General features: G+C 40.2%; 2 protein-coding genes across 2 annotated transcripts; both read right to left on the bottom strand.

Moving 5' to 3' along the window:
• Positions 1-150: 150 nt before the first annotated feature.
• LOC122780430 lies at positions 151-7,860 on the bottom strand. The gene is made up of 5 exons (XM_044043370.1): positions 7,596-7,860; positions 4,984-5,268; positions 2,625-3,191; positions 1,817-2,030; positions 151-789 (listed from the first exon to the last, which is right to left on the bottom strand). The coding sequence occupies exons 2-5, from the start codon at positions 5,255-5,257 to the stop codon at positions 534-536; spliced, it is 1,311 nt and encodes a 436-aa protein (XP_043899305.1). The 5' UTR covers positions 5,258-5,268; positions 7,596-7,860; the 3' UTR covers positions 151-533.
• A 2,571-nt stretch (positions 7,861-10,431) lies between these two features.
• Positions 10,432-18,874, bottom strand: ctdspl3 (CTD (carboxy-terminal domain, RNA polymerase II, polypeptide A) small phosphatase like 3). The gene is made up of 11 exons (XM_044044997.1): positions 18,600-18,874; positions 16,806-16,929; positions 16,581-16,721; positions 15,842-15,956; positions 15,542-15,653; positions 14,731-14,817; positions 13,977-14,039; positions 13,795-13,874; positions 12,794-12,920; positions 11,328-11,423; positions 10,432-10,960 (listed from the first exon to the last, which is right to left on the bottom strand). The coding sequence occupies exons 1-11, from the start codon at positions 18,720-18,722 to the stop codon at positions 10,895-10,897; spliced, it is 1,134 nt and encodes a 377-aa protein (XP_043900932.1). The 5' UTR covers positions 18,723-18,874; the 3' UTR covers positions 10,432-10,894.
• Between the last annotated feature and the right edge of the window lie 543 nt (positions 18,875-19,417).

Below are 19,417 nucleotides of genomic sequence, written 5' to 3'. Positions count from 1 at the left end.
AAAGACTCCTCTTTTTTCTTTTTTTAACAAATTGCTTTAATTCCTCCTTCGTCATGTACAATTTTTTCTGGACAGTTAAAATAATAATAAAGTCTCAGAATTGAAGCTGCATTGCTTGTGGGTTTTTTTAAGGTCAACCCAAATTCAACCATATATGTACATATATGTACGTATATATATACTGTATATGTATATATATACGTACATATATATATATCGCAGAGGCTTTAAGCACTTTAAGAGATCAAAACATTAAATATAGGCACTGGAATAGCTTAAAAGGACTACAGCGTTGTTCAAAGGGTTGGTCCACCACTCATGGGCAAAGAGCTCTTACATTACAGATAATAAGCATGAATCCACATTAAAAAATCAAAACAGTCCTGTAGGAGGAGCAAAAGAACAAGTTGAGCCGTCACAGATTTGGAGGTTATAGTGGCAGCGTGTGTAGCTGTGCTGAACTGTGGACCACAGGAATGGCCTATTTTTGGAAAGATCTCCTCCTCTGACAGAAGAAGGCGCAGCTTGCCTCCTCACTGAGAGTCCAGGATGTCTGTGGGTAGGACGTCTGGTGTGCCACTCGGCCTCTGTGATGTCTCCCCTGACCAGGAAGAGGGGGTGACCTGATTATAGAGGGCGTCCTGAGAGACGAAAAGTGGCTCTTTGAGATTCAGGTTATACATGAGGAACAGATTGAGAGCCACCATGGCGAGGAGCGGGAAGACGGTCAGGCCTGAGCCGAAGCCTCGCCACAAGCTGCACATGTTCAGGTTGACCCAGTAAACGAGCCTGTGGATGATTAGAGAAACCAAAACAGAGCCGATCAAGTTCAAACCTCACTGCCTCACATCTCTGATCACAGTTTCAGAAACAGGACAGCCAATTAAGTTTACCTTCAACAAATCCTGTTTCATTAGCCTGACCGAGGTTACCATGGAAACGCTTCCCTTCAAATTAGCCTAGGTTAGGTCAGACTAGATTATAGGTTAAGCATAACTTCAAACAACCAATTTACCAGATTTAACTTTAAGTAAAACTACAAATGCTACACAGCACCTTCTTAATATGTATATGTCTATATATATATATATAGACCTATATATACATATATAAATACATACATATATGTACATAATATGAGCAATTAAAAGTGCAGTTTAGACAACGTTAAATGTCACATAACATATTTGGCCTATTTCAGCTTAGATACATTGTAAACAGGTAAAACCTGGCTCTGTTTTTATTGGTCTCTGAAGCTCAATCACTAAATTTTTTTTCATATATTCCATTGTGTTTAATTTATAAAAAAATAAAATAAAATAAAATAACCAACCAAATAGTCATCGTCACTTTCTCAGACTGACTGAAAACGTGAAGCTCAAATGTTGTGTTGGGAACGTCAGCGTTGGACACTATCTTTCTCTCTTACTACCTTTCACAAACCTTTACGTGACTCACACTGGCTTTAAATGCACACTGACTGGTTGAATAGAAGTAAAGCACTGAAACTAAGTGGGAAAACTGAGAGAGAGTGAGAGTCTGGAGCAGCTGAGTTCATCTTAACTTGGGTCAAATCTGCATCAACAATATTCTGCCAAAGTTTCTTGTTAATGACAGTGGCAGTGTTTGTTTTTAGCCATGAGAGCGGCCTGGCCGTACGAGACGACAGTGTTGGTCTGCCAGAATTAAATATCTCACCAACTACTGAACTTTAGAGCAGGAAGCAAGTTCACTTTTCTCATCCTCTGACTTTTCATTTGACGTTTTCTGAGCCTTATTTTACACAATTCTCCTCTGGTCCACATTCAAGCCTCACCTTCCAAACATAAACATGGCAACCGCTATTGGCACCAACTTCAGCTCGTCTTGAGGCAGCAGAGCTGCCATGACGACGAGGTTGAGGACATAGAGGAGAAGCTGTTCCAAGGACGATGTGACAAACAGCCGCTGAAGTGTCCGTCTTCTTGAAAACGGCTCGTGCAGATTGAAGGAGCCAGCGCAGAACTGGTACACTGTGCCCACGAGCATCGCTGCGAGGGATAAAAGAGCGACAGGTCAGTTAACATAGTGAATCTGTGTCACTTCTCCACATATAACTCTCAGCTTTTCACTTCCATCTGCACTTGATCATGTCTGACAGACAGACTACTTTGCGTTCCTATTTTCTTCATTTGAATACAGAGCAACTGCCAGCAGAGAAGCCCGCATGCAAATCCTCCTCTCTGTCACCAGCTCGACAAAGAGTTGAGAGGAAAATGGTCTGGATAGATTTTAGTTTTGGTTGCTTTAAAGCCACCTGCCCTCTGGTTCTGGTTGCCCAGGTTGGGAAATGATTAAAATATTCTGAAACAATTAGGTCACAGCCTGGGAGACACGAAACACAGCCAATGTCTTACAGTAGTTTCCATATAGAGCTATGTGCAGGAGAAGGAAATTATGCTTCTCTCCAGAGGCCTGAGGAGACGTCTGCTGCTCTGAGGTTGAAAGCGCATGAAATTAAAGAGGACAGGAGACACTGAAGCATTCCGAGACAAGGCGGCCAGACAAAACCAAATCCTCTCTTAATCTTTATCTTTTATTTGTGGCTGTCTTTGAACGTCGGGCTGCAGGTGTTTGAAACGTACCGAGCAGGATGGGGACGGCCGCCACCACACAGCAGCAGAAGGTGAAGATGATGCGGCTGGCTATGTCAGGGCATTCTGGAGGTTTGATGGGGACGTAGAAATAGAGTGCATAGAGGATCCCAGCTGCACAAAGAAGAGAGGCCAGGGCCGAGAAGAAGGCGGGAACTCGACCGCTCTGACAGCATTTACACTGACAGCAGCGGCAGCAGCATCGTCCCCGCTCTGAAACCTCCTCTGTGGCGTCACAAGTCTCTTGCCGTCCGTCTGCGCTCCACACTGTGAGCTCCACACTCTCTGGAGGCGGGCTTAACAGCGGGCGACCCTCGTCCACGGTGCAGTCCAGATTGGTGGATTCTGGACTCCATTTCGGTGTGTCTGTGCCGTTGGGAAGGTCTCCCTGAGAGGCTGGGTTTGGAGTGCTGACGCAGTTTTCCGCGACAGCGTCCAAGTTGTGCGCTGTGATGATCGGACTGGAAAAAGTTGGATCCAGTTCCCCCTCCTCTGTCTGATCCACTCGTGGCTCTAGTGGGAGGCCGTCACTGGGCTGCTGGTGGCAGCGAGCAGACTCTGCACAAAGCAGAGCTCATGTTAGTACAACATCCACAACCAGACACTGCAAACATTCACCTGCAGGTTTCAGCTGCTTCTTTATATCCACCATGCAAAGCAGAACCATGGGTCTCGTAAACTGTCGGAGAGGTTTGCATGAGGCTTTGGAAAAACAAGTGTGACAAGATTTTATTTTTTAGAGAGCCGTACAAGTGACGACTTGATCTCACTGAAACTGGCCTTGTTCCTCCTCTGTGCAGTCGAGCAGGCGTCACTTCACCTGATCAATGCTGTTAAGTGTCTTGCTCAAGGACACACATAGACTAGCAGAGCCAGGAATTGAACCCACAACCTTCCTTTTGAAAGAAAACTCACCCTGCCTCTGAGACACCGTGGTTCAATCTTTACTCCACACTTTTTAAGTACATTTTATATCAGAAAATTACTTTTGATACTTAAATACAGTAAATGTTATGTACTTTAAGAGCTTTACGTAAGTAATATTATAAAAAAGGGACTCCAACTTCTACCAAAGTCATTTTCTTTTAGGTATTTGGCTTCTATTCATTTCCTGGAGACTTACTCCAACCTTTACCATAATTACTACTGGCCTAATCCTAACCCTGACCTAATCCTAACTTTAACACATGTCTTCTCCTTACAAAGTCATAATTTACATTATGGGGACATGATTGTCTCCCCCATTAGGAAGACAAGTCCCCATAATGTGACTGTGTGAAAAGATTCAGGTCCCCACAACATGTGGAATCCCAGGTACACACACACAGATGCAGCAGTAGAACATTAATTAACAAGAACAAGAGTTTCTTTCCACGTAACATAACAAAAGCAAACATGTAACTTTGGTTCCTGCAAACAAACTTCATGTAAAACACACAGCGTTTCTTGTGATGAACGGATTAGACTAAAAACCTATGGCACCTAAATCATTGTATGAAAGACTCGGTGGAATTCAATCTCAAAAAAGTCACACAATACAGTAAAATCATAATTAGAATTATTTTATAGAGGACCTTCTCTATGCCCAGGGAGTAGTGGCAGATTTTGACCTTGACCCGTCCTTGGATTTGAACTGGCAACCCTAATTATTGGTCACAAATCCAATTCTCTTTCCTCTTGGCCATGAGCTGCACCACAACTTGGTTTGGTTCCACTCTGCCTTTAGAGTCATTGGCTCGGGCGCATCATGCCAGATGGAATTTGAACCCACAATCGCTCCCTGCCTTAACAGGCCAGTGCCTTATGTCTGTGTGTGATGCTAATAATATAAACATTAAACCTGTTCCTTAATACAAAACCTTGTTTTTCTACTTCATCTGACTTTGCTTCCTCCTCACCTACAATGCAGAAAACTTTGATTTGATGTAGTGGATGCTGGGGCTGAAGGATTTTGAATGAATATCTAATTGCGATTATTCAAACAGGAATTGAGATTGCGATGCAATTCGCCATATCAGAGGGGAACATCATTATTCTCGTTTTCATTAGAAAAACACATTTAAAATGATAAACAAACATGTTCTCTCCAGTCTGTAGAACAAGATCTGTATAGGTCAAGACAATAATTAATCCAAAATGATATTTTGACACACATTTTTGGCTTGATTTAATTTTTCGGCCCCAGTGAATGCTGATTGAACCGTGAGCTCCTGCTCCACCTCGTTCTCACGGGATAATCACAACCGTCTCCTGACTTTCAAACACATGCCCACTGCTAATTTGCTTTGGCCTCCACTCAAATCCTCCAGCATCAGATAGACAGTAAAATGCTGCAGCGATAATAACTCACTCTTTGGCTGATGCGCTGTTGGTGGTGCTTCAAGGGAGCGCTGGGAGCCGGTGACAGAGTGGGAGGACGAGTGCAGCTCCTCCATCGAGGACTCGGGGCTGTCTGACACCGGCGCCAGAGAGATCTGAGTGTCCAGGTCCAGGAACGGGGAGAAGGAGAGTCTGGCCGGGTCTATGTCCTGGAGCTGGTTGATAATATCACTTATGGACTCCTTCATGCTGTCGAGCTCCTTCACGTTCTGCCGGTTGGTGACCTGAAGCCCTGAGGTGCTCATAGTCACTCAGCCTTAAACAAGCAGGAGGTTTAGAAATACAGTTAGTAAAATGAGTCAAATCACTTACAAATATAAAAAATATTTTATTTTTTCTCTTCATCAAATAAAGTTAACTATTCAAACAACTGGAAGCACAGAAAAATGCAAAAAGCATCAACATAGAATGTGACAGAACTACGAAAACTGAAAAAGACACAAAACTGCTCTGATATAAAATTATACTACAAATCCTGACTTCCTACCAGCGGATCATAGAAGCTGCAGAGGCCAAGTCATTTCAAAATAAAGTTGTTTCCCTTGAAAACGTGTAAAGCCTCTTGCTGCCACTCTGTTTGCTTTTCAAAGAAAACAACGGGTGAAGGGAATAAAAATAAAATCAATGCTGATTAATTAGTTGAAAATAATAATTTTCTGCTAAAGCTGCATTTTAATGTTCAGTGATACAAACAAAGAAGAAAAAAGAACATATTTTAACTGAATTTTAAGTTAATTTTAAGTTTAAATACACAAAATTATCTAATTTAAGTGGATGGATTATGTAAATTAGGCATAAGCAAAATCTATAGCATGATGGAGGAGCTTGGACATATGATTTCAGGCTAGAGAGCACACTGGTTCCTGACCTTTGTGACCGACGATGACCCCTGACACCAATATCACAGCCATCAGTCAGTCCAGTACAGTGATTTTACAAAATGACACTCATCTGTTTCGCTTACTGTTTTCTTATTTTATCTTAAAATAAATCCACACAGATCACATGACCTTGGTGTCGCATGTTTCTAAACAGCCTGTGCTCAGTGAAGCTTTTTTGCATCACATCACATTTCATGTTTTTCTGTGGATATTGAAACTGAATGTTGTGTTGGCTCATCCCAGTCTTAACTCAGGCTGTGACCTCACTGTGGTCATGATTTGAAAAAAAGTAAGAGGAGGGGAAAAAAGAGAAAAGAAGAAGAAGAAGGAGAGAAAGTTCCAGTTAAAGATGTTTTCTTTTCTCTCTTCTGTAATTCATTTAATCATGCGGTGACCCTTCACAGTTATCCAAGGCCAAATGATGGGGAGGAATAATATCACAACATGGAGTTTGCATGTTCTCTCCATATGTGTGTGTGGGTTTTTTTCCAGGTTCTCCAGTTTCCTCCCACAGTCCAACAACATGCAGACTTGGGGATTAGGTAAACTGGACACTCTGAATTGACAGTAGGCGTGAGAGTGAATGGTTGTTTGTCTACATGTGGCACTGCCTGTGATGGACTGCTGGGATCGGCACCAGCAACCCTCATGTGGAGGACAAAGTGGTAGAAGAGGGATGAAGAAATGACAGAAGGCAGGATGAGGTAAAGTGAAGAAAACAAAAAACACAATTCCATTAAATTGAGTTTGTGAGTCTGAACAGAAACGTTTAGGTACCAAAAAGTATTATTTTATATTCCCACTTTACACAGAACAGTCATAAGACCCAGTAACATGGATACTAGTACTTTCATACTTTAGCATAGAATAGAATAGGGCTGTGTATTAATTCTGAGATTAAAAGGTCAGAATTATGTCTTCTTCTTTTTTTAAAATGTGGCCCTAATACTCTCCCTTAAATTTGAGACCCCTGTCTTGAAAGTTGAATTTTAATTTTGAATGCATGAGTTTTGAAGGCAAGTTCCTGTTTTTACAGTAAAGTGAAAATACTCTTGTTGTTACAGATGAAGATAAACCTTCAGCTCTTCTTCCATGTGACCCTTTGACCAGAGTGTGACGTCGCCGTTATTTGAACTGTCTGGGTCTTTTCTTAATGACATGTGCGTTCTCTTCTGCGTGCCCCCCCTCTCCCCTCCAACCTCTATTGGCGCACATCCAGCTGTGGCGCACGCAAAAAAACTAACAAAAAAAAAATAATATGCGGGTGCAATTAACAAACAATTCTCCAAACAATGCGGACTCTACCGTGTTCACGGCGCAGTCTGGACTCCAGAGTCCTGGTCTCAGACTCAGCAGCGGAGTAAATGTCGGTGCCTGTGGCGAGGATGTGGAAACGCGCGCAGGAGAGAAAAATACTTTTAGTCCCGCTGCTGAGCAACTTTCCCTAGAACAATCTACTTTTTAAAAAATTCCCTTTGTCAATGCAAAAATAAATAATGTGTGGTTTAGGCACACAGCGCTGGAGGGAACGTTCCTCAGTGGATAAATCAAATCAAAGCCAGAATGAAAGCGTGCGTAAAGGGCACACAAGTCATTGTGGAGATATGTGGTCAGAGTTCTTACACACACTGTGAATTCACTACATATACACGAGGACACTGCGTGGACACAAAGACAACATGAGACGTAGAAACGGACTTACTTGAGTCGCGGCTGCTGCAGAGTCTGTGTGGTGAGTTTAGAATAAAAAACAAAAAGAAGCACACACACACTCACTCTCTCTCTCTCCTCCGTGAGTGTCTGTGCTTTTTCTTTTCCCTCCCCCTCCGTTTGCTTTTTGTCTTCCAGGATCCCGAACTTCTGAATCAAATTTCACGACGGACAAAATACGAGGCTTTTCCTCCGCCCACACGAGGGCTTTTTTCTTTCTTTTTTTTTTCTTCCTGGGTACCATGTCAAACACCATATGGAGCAAATAAAACCAGAGCAGCAGCAGCAGCAGCAGAGAGGAGGAGGAGGCTCTCCCTCTCTCTCCCTCCCTCCCTCCCTCCCTCAGAGTCTGAGTTTACCTCCACATTCAACATTAACAGTCCCCTCATCAGCAACATGATGTTATGTAAACACAACAGTAAACATTTACACAAGACTAAACTGCTCTCCTCCTCTGATATTCACACTCAGGCTCTAATAATCACATCACTAGTCCATTTATTACCTTAACAAAAGGCTTCTTTAAAAAAAAAGAAAATAATCCGTAACCTGGTTTATTTTACTGTAGTCATGCGTCTATAACACTGTGATAACTCATCTCTTTCTAAGATTACTGTTTTACCTGATGTGTTTTTGTTGTTTAATTATCAATGAACTGAGACTATTCCAAATTAACTTTTTGATAGATAGCTAGATAGAAGTAACTTTTAAGACAAGACTTAAATATTAAAAACAATGTAATAAACTTTAGGCCTCATTTAAACCATTGCAACTCTAAATTTTTGCTGGGAGAATTAGATGAATATGAATTTTCTCACATTGCCCTAGTTATTATGAGACTTTTCTTGGATCATTTCGGCAGTCACTTTATTTTTATACCACCTATTTTCCAAACAATTTCTCCATAAAGTGTTTTGGAAATAAAAACAAGTTTGGTGCCAATTAGTGCCGAGTTTGAAAACATATTGTTTTTTTCTACATTGTTATATTGATCTCTTAATATTCTACTATAACGCTGTACTTATACTGAAAGGGTCACTCTTAGAACTATTAGAACTGAATTGTTGTTCCAGCAGATTGTGTATATTATATTTCTGAGTTTCACGGCAATTTAATTTCTATTATTTTTATAAAAATATGAATAGTTACTTCAGAAACAATTAATTCTTCCCAGATGAAGCTGAAATAGCAGCAAAGGTGAAATGAGATGTATTTTAAAGTGACATGTAGAATTAGAATTATTATTATTATGGTATTCCTGTGTTAACACAGCTTCTTCCTCTCTCTCCGCCACCATTTTTTTTTAAAACAAATCTTTTCCATTTGTTCGTCTGTTTGTTTGCTTTCCTGTTGCACAGGAAGAGAAGAGTTTTGTTTAAACAGCGTGAAGAATTTTCTTTTTTCTTCTCTTTTTGGAAAAGTAACCTGTGGTTTACACGTCACAATCAGTTCTGTCACAATCATAGAACTTTGACTAAAACTCGAGAGTCACACAAGCAGACCTAGGCGAGTGGAATACGAATGAATTTCTGCTGTATCACTGTTACCTCAGTGACGATATTAACAGCTGTTCACTTCAACATCCTCCTCCTCCTCAGTCTGAACTGTTGCAGATTTGACTTACAAAATGCTGCTCTGCTCACACTCACTCACTGCACATGTACAAACTAAAACCAGGGTTCTCAAACTGAGCGTCCTCTGGTGCTACTTGAGTAAAATCGTATAAATCAGGGTATGTGATGGAGTGGAGCTGAGGAATTTTGAAAATAAAAATAATTATAATTAGAGTCACCTTATCTCTCGCTCCATCTTAATCTAATTTCACTATATATGTTATGTGAGGAAGAGGAGGAGGATGAGAGAGAGCAAATGAGCTTATTGGGAATAAATCTGCCTCCTGTGTGCAAGATTTCGTTTCTACCCAGTCTTAAAAGTGTGTGAAGACACTAAATATCACCACCGATTTCTCTGATTCTGTGGACTTCCTTCATTTAAAGCGCCGGGACAAAATAAAAACTACCATGCAGAGACTTAATGTGGCTTATGATGGCGACACAAGACTGATCCATAAATTGTGAAGATGTAAAAATGCCAAACATTTGTCAATGTCGACGTATCGACCTCTTATGCCAATAAGAAAAAAACATGACATCTACTGTATTACGTGCAGCACGACAGACTCAGAAAAACTGTATGATTTAGGCCTTAAATCGATTTAGCTCAGCCAGGTTTACTCGCGTTCACACTGTGGAGACACTGGCACTACTGTTTGTGTACCACCTTGTACATGTTGTACACGGTGGTGAGACTTTTAATTGAAATGATTTGTTATGTATATAAAGTTATTAACAAATGTATTCAACCACCGAGAAAACATACTTTAGGAATCTTTCCAAAACTTGATATAAACTAAATTCACCACTAAAACTAACCTTTATTTGTTCCGGAATGCTAGTTAATTAGTATAATTTGACATCTTAATCAAGAAATTGTAATGTGCTTTACTATTTTTTTTCAGTTTTCTTTGGTAAAACTGTACATTTGAAAAGTCATAGTCAACAATAATAATTATATTTTAGCATTAAAAATATAATTTTGGTGTGTATTAACCATTACAGAAACATAAAAAATTATTCTGATAATTACCAATGCTGTTCATTTATGGCAGCTTGAGAGATGGTCTAATACATTTGATAAGCACGGTACACGCTATTAGTAATTTTTAAACATTGCTATTTTTAATGTGTGTGTGTGTGTGTGCGATGGACCTTTTTGTGTCTTTAAATAAAGTCTGTGATATGAATATAATTAATAACAATAATAAAATATAGGTGTTTCATTCTCCCAGCATTAGTAGAATGATTTTATTGTATTAAAAATCATTATCTAGAAATATACACAGATGACAGCCAGTGAGCAGCAACATAATCAATAAATAAAACAAATATTTCTATTAACAACACATTTCAAAGCTTTGTGTGTGAATAAACATTACCCAAGGGAGGGAAGGGGCGGGAGGGGGGCCTGCACTTTATTGCTCTGTGGAATGAGTCTTGGGAGAAAAGAGGTTGGTGTGATGAATGACCGGCAGCAAGTTTGAAATACCAACGTGGCGTCCTCTTAAGTCATCAGGGGGAAAGAGGAGGGTGAGCATGTTAACCACACAGCACAACACAACACAGCAGGCTTCAGGTGGGAGAATGCCAGATAGACGGCCTGTTCTCTTTTTTTCCTTTAAAGCCAAAGCAGGAAATGGAGCTGTGAAGGTTACACAGAGCAGTAAAAGTGCCGTCAGTCCTCCGACAGCAGCCTGTGGAAGTGATCCTTCCTCTTCTTCAGCACCTCCCGAAAATCCTCCTGAAAAAACACCGCCGCAGATATTTGCTCAGAACGATGAAACCGAGGGAGGAAAAGACAGCGAGCAGATGCTGCTGCAGATAACCAGCTGTTTTATTCACAGCCACACTTTGTCTGTGGGAGTGTGAGTAAAACACTTCCACATGATAACAGAAAGGAAAAAAAAAAATCTGTAATAGCACAAATAACCTTTGTTTGATGAGGGGGAAAACTAGTTTTACAGATTAGATTATCCTCACAGCCTGGGAATCATTTTCATGCAACACAACAATACAATGATCATCAGTTGTCTTTTAATCTTTAATGAAAGTGAGATGACTTTTCAGAAAAAAACAAATGTGTGTGTGTGTATATATAACAGACGTACCGCTGCAGACAGTTTCTCCATGTAAGGGATGAGTTTGAGCAGCTCTCTGTCCTCGGCCTCGCCAGACCAGCTCTTGATGGGAATCGCGTTCATCAGCTGCGAAAAAACACCAGAAAACCCCTCTGTAAATGATGTTTTCATTAGACAACTGCAAGTTTATACCACTGCTGTTTACAAGCAGGACCGTGAAAACACCTTGTGTATCCACAGCCGGGTAGATCTTACTCCAGATCCACTGTTATTTACATACGATTAAAACACATCACAGAGCTGGACAAGCAAGTGTCTGTTCCATTCAAAACTGTTTGTCAAATGAGTTCACACCATCAGTCGATTAGCTCCGCGTGACTCATTTCTTAAATTAGCGTTTTGTTTTTGTGTCTGCGACAACATTTCAGCGTTACACACACACACAGAAGGTGTAAACTCCAGAAAGAAAGGTCAGAGGTTGCTCAGTGGAGCTTTAATCCTAAATTTTTAACACTTCACAAAGGGCCACTCTCTGTTCTGTTCTGAGTGTAAAAACACATTATGTGGATGGTGGGATTGATATAAATTCATAACCCTAACCCTATGAACATTATTTGATTAAATAAAAAAAGTAGTTGCTCGACTTTGTCTCTGAAATCTGTATGGTGTATGGATTGTACGTTAAAAACAAAAGCAGCTGAGATAAAGCAGACGACATGTAGCTATGTGCCCCAAACCGCAGTGGATATTTGCATTTGGGTCGTTAACGCTCTGTTTATCTTTCACATAGATTTCATTCTATACCTAAAGGGTTTCATACAGCTGCATCCCTTCCCCTCACCTTCTTCTGCTTTCAGATCTACAGCAACCTCACACAAACAGAGCCTCTCTGGAATCTCAGCTATAGAAATCCATTGTAGTGACTCAGTGACTGAGTGTATATATAATTATTACCAGAGCTTCTCAGTGATTTTAGTCTTGTCTGAATGTGTCCTGTCAGTAATCATTACCGGACAATGTCAGTAAATATTACAGTGACTAATACTAATCCCATGCAAACATAAATATAAATAAATACACATAAATAATACACATAAATATTCCGTCATCTCCTGTTTACAAGTAGTTTTCCGCAGAATTTCAAGAATGGGCCGAGGCACTATGTTGATGTGTGTGTTGACGTGTGATATCAATGATCGTCAGGGTGAAGTTGCTTGTGTGTAGCCAGTTCCTGGGTCTGAGATCGCCGGATTCACTACTTGTGAATCCGCTCCGCGACTGGGCCTAGTAAAGGGCTCCTGGGACAGGTGGAGCAATTTACCCCTCCCAGTTGCAGTAGTCTATTACACATGTCCTGTAGTAAAATGACATCCCTCCACTCCCCCATGTAAAACTAAACCTGTCCAAATAGGATTTTTTAATTCACCATACATTAAATGGCTTCACACTTCATCCATTGAAATTTACAGAAATGTCACAGACTTGATGATGCTTACATGGTACGGGTATGTGTGCGGTGCGTTGTCCAGAACCACCGTCTTGGAGAGATCCCTCCCCAGGACACTCAGGTCTTTGATATAGTGGCCGAGGACACAGGCACAGTCGTCCTGATACAGACGATGTCTGTAGGAAAAAATGTTAACTAGTTTATTATTAAATAAACTTTTTTTTTTTAAAAATGTGTTGGATTGTGTGAGGTATTTGTCACAGTCAGCACTAACTTTGGGAATAATAAGGAAAAAAGTATTTAGCTATTTAAAAGGAGCTGTATGGTAAAAATGTATTGATTCATGACATGTCATCAGAGATTAAGAAAAGATTTTTAATCCATTCCAACTGAACATTTTCAGTGAGGTTGAGCTTCAGTTTATGAGGCTGGTTACTGGCTAAGTGCTGATTGTGACGATACTTTATATAACCACACACACAAAAAAGACCCTGAACTGTCACATTAATGCACGGCATGTTGTCTCGAACTGGCCGTGACCTTGTGAGGCCTCCACAGTCACCAGATCTCAAAGAAAACCTTTAGGACGTGGTGGAGCAGGAGGTAAACAACACAAACATGCACCTGACAAATCTGCAGGATTTATGTGATGCCATTAGAACATGGATGTTGTTGAATCAATGCCACCAAGAAGTCTGTGCTGGAGCAGAGTGAGAGAGATCCTACTCAGGATTAGAGAGGTTTACCTGATAGAGAGGCAGCTGTGTTTACAAACACAAACAAGCCGGGGGGTAATTCATACTATCCTCCAGCCCTCACCGTGACAAGAACACATATGCACTCATTTTAATTTACTCTGAGTGGCAGTCAAAGAAATCCATTACACAGTGACAAAGAGTGACTAATGGTGTAACCATCTGGTGCTCTTCAGCGCTGTCCAAACTGGCCGCAGACGGGTCAACAGCAGGACGACACTCACTGACTGAGTCTGATAAACCCAAGCTCAGAGTTTATGAATACAAGTGGAAGGAAACGTCAAGAGACACATACCGAAACAGTTTTCTCTGCGGGTCCAGGATGTCCAGTATCTTCTCAGCGTATTCCTTCTTTGCACATGTGTAAACAAACAGCTGGAACGGAACACAAACAGCAGCTGGGACCAATTCCGCACAACAATAAATGACAAGGCAATTTCATTTGACCTCAGATTAACTCACTTATTTAACACATACCTCAAAGACTTTTGCCATGGACTGCAGAAATTCTTTCACATGTGGTCGCAGGATCATGTGCACCTGTTTAGAACAAGGAAGGATGAAAGAACAAAACAGACATGTTAATGAACAAATTCCTCATTTTATTCTTCAGTTCCTTCTTAATTATCTACGCACACTGTAGACTTAGCATTGTACAAAATTAAACGTCATGTAGCCCTATTATTTTATCATAAAAATCCCTTTGTTCTGTCCGGCACAAAATGCTGGACTTACTTCAGTAGCAAAATTTGGAAAAGTATATATCATTTCAGTATATATTTAAGAAGTTGTAACATTAAATTAAGAAACATTAGTCCTTAATCATCTGAAACTTATCTCCATAACTGTATGTTTTATGGTCATTAAAAATAATAACAAAATGTTCTGTGTTATGGGATGCTGAATGTTTTAAATTGTGACACTGATGACGATTTATCAATAACTACAAACCTTAATTTCTACTTAACCATTTTATAATTAATACTGCAAATTTAAAGATTAATTTGATTTATTACCTGGTTTAATGAACTGTAATCCAGGGACATTACAGAAATGTTGCCAAACTGTTAAAATATTCATCTTTATATGGATAAAGCTGTAGAAGATGGATGGACAGGTTTAAACTGTCCACATATTAGTTGTGCTAGTTGGTATGTTTACTTTTTATCACTAACAGATGATTTGCTTGCTCAGACAGGTTTGCAACTGGTAGCGGGCAGTGAATGGTAACCTTGTACTGATGGTCCTGGAAAACGGTGAGGAAGGTGAACTCTGCGTCCTCGATCATGTTCAGAGAACTGAACATCAGTGTCTCCTCCTGGAAGGACACGAATCACTCCTCTCATTATTGGTGCACTGTCAATGCTTTTACATCACATTTTCACCACAAAACAAACAATACTGAGTTTGAGTCATGAAAAGCACCCATTCACTACAACTGCAACACTTTTCTCAGATCGACTTTATACATACCTACAAACCAGAAAAATTTATTAAAATTATCTCACAAAAAAGCCTGATTATAATATGCGGTCCATAATTTATGATGTGACAGCAAATGAAAACATGCTGATGTGCAAGAGCCAGATTAAACACAGATGCTGTGTTTGACCCCAACTCAGAAAAACAACATGCAGCTATTGTGATGCTGAAATGTACATGTAACCACTTTAGCCAAAGCACCATTGCAGGTGTGGATTTTTCATTCCACATCAAAAACACTGATGTCCTGCTAATGTTGATAAATAACCTACAGTAAATTATTCATACATCTTTCTGTCTACCATCCCAAGTTTGTGACACATGCCATCATGATAATCCATGCGTTAAAAAGTTAAAAATAAAATAAATGAAATAAATTACTATTACAGACATATTTTACTACAACTGAACCCATTTAAAGACAACTGAGTTGTGTTTCAAAGTTCAGAAAAAAGGTAATAATTGGATGAACCTTCAACTCAAAGTTCAGGTATTTGTTGTGATGTGAATTATTGTTCAAATGTGCTGTGGGGCAGTAAGTCACAGAGCCACACACTCACCAGGTCGACCACCAGCGTGGATTCTGGACAGCTCCGGGTCTTAGGTGGAATATCTCGGAGTCGGGGTTGGGAATGCTGAGACTGTGACGGTATGTTCTTGATGAAGGTAAATCTGGAAAAAACATAATCCTCTAATGAATGGAAGTATTTATGTTTATAGAGTCATTGGCCTCCAATTGCTCCTTCAGTGATGAATAAAGCATCTTTATTTCATTGAGATGAACAGTTTTATTATCATGTTTCCACATGTTTATTTTTGTTATGTCGGATGATCTGCAGTAAAAGCAGCCACAGACTCACGGATCAAAGACCTCATCTTCTTCTTCACCAGCAAGAAGGTCAATGGAGCCATAACCAAATACACCTTGCTCTGGGCTCATCAAAATGCTGTTTTCGCGTCGCGCACCCTTCCTATCTGCAAACACAAACACAGAAGCCATAATCAGCATTAGGGCTGAAACATTCAATATCAATAAATAAATTAGTGACCAATTATTAAATTAAAATTCAAACTATTTCGATCATCAATTCATTGGGATAATATGTTCTGGTTTCCTTGCAGAAATCACTGAAACTGAATATTTTTTGTTTGTGGACAAAACAAGACCTTTGAGAATGACACAATTTCAAGTTTTGGGAAACACCAATCAACATTTTTCAACATCTTCTGGGATTTTACGGACCAAACAACTAATCATTAACTAAAATAATGATAAGTTGCAGGCCTAAACAGAACAAACTGTAAGAAACATTTTAAACTCTGAGCAAGCATGGAAATCCAACATTGTGATACAGTAATTCCATAAGATTCACCTATAACCCACACACCTTGGCGTTAGTCCAAAAAAATGAATTCCTGCTCTTACTTTTCCTACTTACAGTGGGAATTGACCACAAGTCACTAGAGAGATTCTGGTACAGTTTATGCCACTAGTCAGGATTTATCAAAAGTGGTGATGACAACAACTTTTACTATTTCAAATCTTAAATTCATGAATTTCAAATTATTTGAACTCCTCCAATAAGTAGCTGCACTCACTCTCTTTGCTGGGTGTGAGGAAACGTACGATTGGCGAGTAGATGTTCCTGGCTGTTGAGGTGGGTGGCGACGCTGAGTTGATCTCAGTTAGTATGCGCTGATGCCGCATGATGGACCTGATCGGGGTCTTGAAGTCCAAATCTAAACAAGAGGACGATCAATACGATAAATGTAAACAAGAGCAGAAACGTGTCAAGAGTTTAGGTTGAGGACTGAATAACACACCTGTTTCACTGTTGTCAACGGCAACAGCTCTCTTCCTTGCCCGGCGACGTGGCAGCCGGCGCCTTGTCATTGTAGGGACTTCATCATCTGAGAGGTGGGAATCATTAGCCAAAGCCTCTTCAACCTAAACGGTAAAAATGTTTTTGTTAACCTTAAAAAAGAAAAACTTTGTTCAATTTCATCAAGGTGTCTGAATGACAAACTGACCTTTTAGCATGTATTTTTTAAGTTCAATCTCAAACTGCAATAACCAAAACCCCATTCCCATTTTTTGCTTTCCTTCTTTCTGTTACATTAAGACACATCATTAACGGGACTGTAACGTGGACTGATGTCATCCAGTAACTTCAATTTAAATGCAAAAAATACCTTTTAAACAAAGTTGAATCTTTTCAGACCTTAAATGTCTGCTGCAGTGAAAAGATGCTCATAGTAATGCCATGGCCATACTAAAGGATAATACCCAAGAGTAGTGAACCATAAAGCAAACGAGTTAGTATGTAAGCTCATGTCTAAGTAAACACAGCATCCAGTGTCCAGGTGACCTACTTTTACTGTGACTGCCTCTCCTGTGCAAACGATGGGTTCAAAGCCCCAAGCGGTTTTGTAGTTTGATAGCAACAAGTCCATAAGACTTCCTGTCAGTTTTTTTCAGTTTTTCTTTGAACTATACAGATGTGAGAAGAAAACAAATGTTTTCCCTCAGAGAGAATATTGACTAAACATCAAGTTCAGGAAATAATCAGCAGAGTACATCAATCAATAGTGAGATTAATGGTCAGATATACCCGCAACCCATAACTCGAATAACCAGTCTCATCTCTGAGACCCTGAAGGACCTGGCTGTGGTCAGCGTTAAAACCATAACAGGTCCTCCACAAGTAACAAAAACATGCAAGTATGCACACACATACACAAAGGTTTGCACCGCTATTCTACTCAGAGCAGTTCATCTGGACAGCCAAAACAAAGCCTTAACGTTGACCTTAACCAGAACCAGATAATAGCATTAACCATTACTGAACCACAATCTTGACCCTAAAGTTAGCCATTTCCGAGTTACACACACACACACAAATTTTATGATTTATTTATTTTATTGTTATCACTCTTGGCAACCATACTTCTCATTTTATTATAATTTCCGCACGTGTGTGTAACACGAGGTGAGGGTAAGGTTAGGGTGAGACATTGGTTATGGTTAAAGTCAGAGATAATGCTTTGTTTAGGAGAGCTGCAAATTATATTCCTAATCAAATGATCTGTCGATTCTTTTTTCAATTTTCAGTTCATTATTTGGTCCATAAAATATCATAAAATGCTTCCCAAACCTGTCAATTATGATGTTATCGAATGTCTTGTTTTGCTCACGAACCAAAATGATTACATTTGAATGATTTCATTGTTATACGGTGCAAAGAAACCAGAAAACATTCAGAAAAAATGGTTCCGATTAAAACCGAGTATCAAAATAGTTGACTGATTTAGTAATCGAATGATCGTTGCAGCCCTGGGTATAGTAGTGTTTGACAACAGGCACACATGTATTTAAAGTCCCCGTTTCCTTGTGAGGTGAAGTTTAGAGGCCACCCATCGTCCACAATCACAACAGAGAGCTAACGTTAGCTTAGCTGCCATTGTTTCGGTACGGGAGCATTGGCGAACACCATCCGGTTTAACGAGCATCACGACGCCAGGCGAGTCTTTCTGCTCCTGAACATGTGACTGTATCCATGGACACATACGAGGACACTACCAAGGCAAAGTCAAATAAAAACAATAACCGTCCATCACCTTGGTTTGAAGCGGGCTCTCGGTCACCGACAGGCGCCTTCGTCTCGGAGTCGCTTTTATGCTCTTGCGTCTCTTCGGCGTCTCCGAACACGGTGAAACCGTTCTCTGAGACCGGAGTCTCATTTTTCTTCTTTATGTGGGGTTATACTCATTAAAACTCTCCCCAAAATCCGCTGCAAGTTACCAGTTGCCTTGAGGTTCGATGTTTTCTTTTTCCCCAACACACCAGACTGGGTTCAGTAGTTTCAGAAGTTGACTCCGCCCACCCCGCTCAGCCTCGACCCATCTCGAATATAACCGTAGTGAGTTTAAATCTGCCCGGGTGTGATAGGTTCACCACTGCGGACACCGTTGTTGGGCGGTGCTTCACGAAGATCCAGCGTCAACGTGAGACGCGAGTCACGTTGCAGGCCGAGCACTCGATTATTGATGTGCTCCATATCTTAAAAACAAACAAACAAATTTCAATTTTAACAATTTTAAAACGACGACTCCCATCAACATATTAAACAAACATAAAACACAACAACAGTTTAACCAAAAACAAAGATAAAGTTTAATTTCAGTCTGGAGCAAATGCACACATTTATATTTTACCATTTCTATTAACATGTAAACTAAAGTAATTTATTTTGATTTAATGTATGTACTTTCATTTTGGGCTTTTTGGAGGATATCTGTTCAGACATTTGAAACGAAAGCTCACTCATGTTCCAGAGAGCCAGGGATGATTCGTTAGCCTCAGGGTCGCTGCCATCTCACTTTACTAGTGTTGCTGTTATGCTTCAGCCTTCCCGCCATCCATCACCCTGTGTCAC

The sequence above is a fragment of the Solea senegalensis genome, linkage group LG14 (genome assembly GCF_019176455.1).
Source record: "Solea senegalensis isolate Sse05_10M linkage group LG14, IFAPA_SoseM_1, whole genome shotgun sequence".
Classification (NCBI taxonomy): domain Eukaryota; kingdom Metazoa; phylum Chordata; class Actinopteri; order Pleuronectiformes; family Soleidae; genus Solea; species Solea senegalensis.
Note: the sequence above shows the minus strand (reverse complement) of the source record. Positions and strands in the feature narration are given on the sequence as shown.

Bases quoted from the DNA above. Each gene is read 5' to 3' on its own strand.
- LOC122780430 (XM_044043370.1), bottom strand. From the start codon at position 5,257: ATGAGCACCTCAGGGCTTCAGGTCACCAACCGGCAGAACGTGAAGGAG. The intron at 3,192-4,983 runs GTGAGTTATTAT...TGCTTTGTGCAG, and splicing joins AACAGCGCATCAGCCAAAGA to AGTCTGCTCGCTGCCACCAG. The intron at 2,031-2,624 runs GTACGTTTCAAA...TATCCCTCGCAG, and splicing joins GGCCGTCCCCATCCTGCTCG to CGATGCTCGTGGGCACAGTG.
- ctdspl3 (XM_044044997.1), bottom strand. From the start codon at position 18,722: ATGAGACTCCGGTCTCAGAGAACGGTTTCACCGTGTTCGGAGACGCCG. The intron at 14,040-14,730 runs GTTACCATTCAC...TGTTCTAAACAG, and splicing joins TCCAGGACCATCAGTACAAG to GTGCACATGATCCTGCGACC. The intron at 13,875-13,976 runs GTATGTGTTAAA...GTTCCGTTCCAG, and splicing joins CCATGGCAAAAGTCTTTGAG to CTGTTTGTTTACACATGTGC.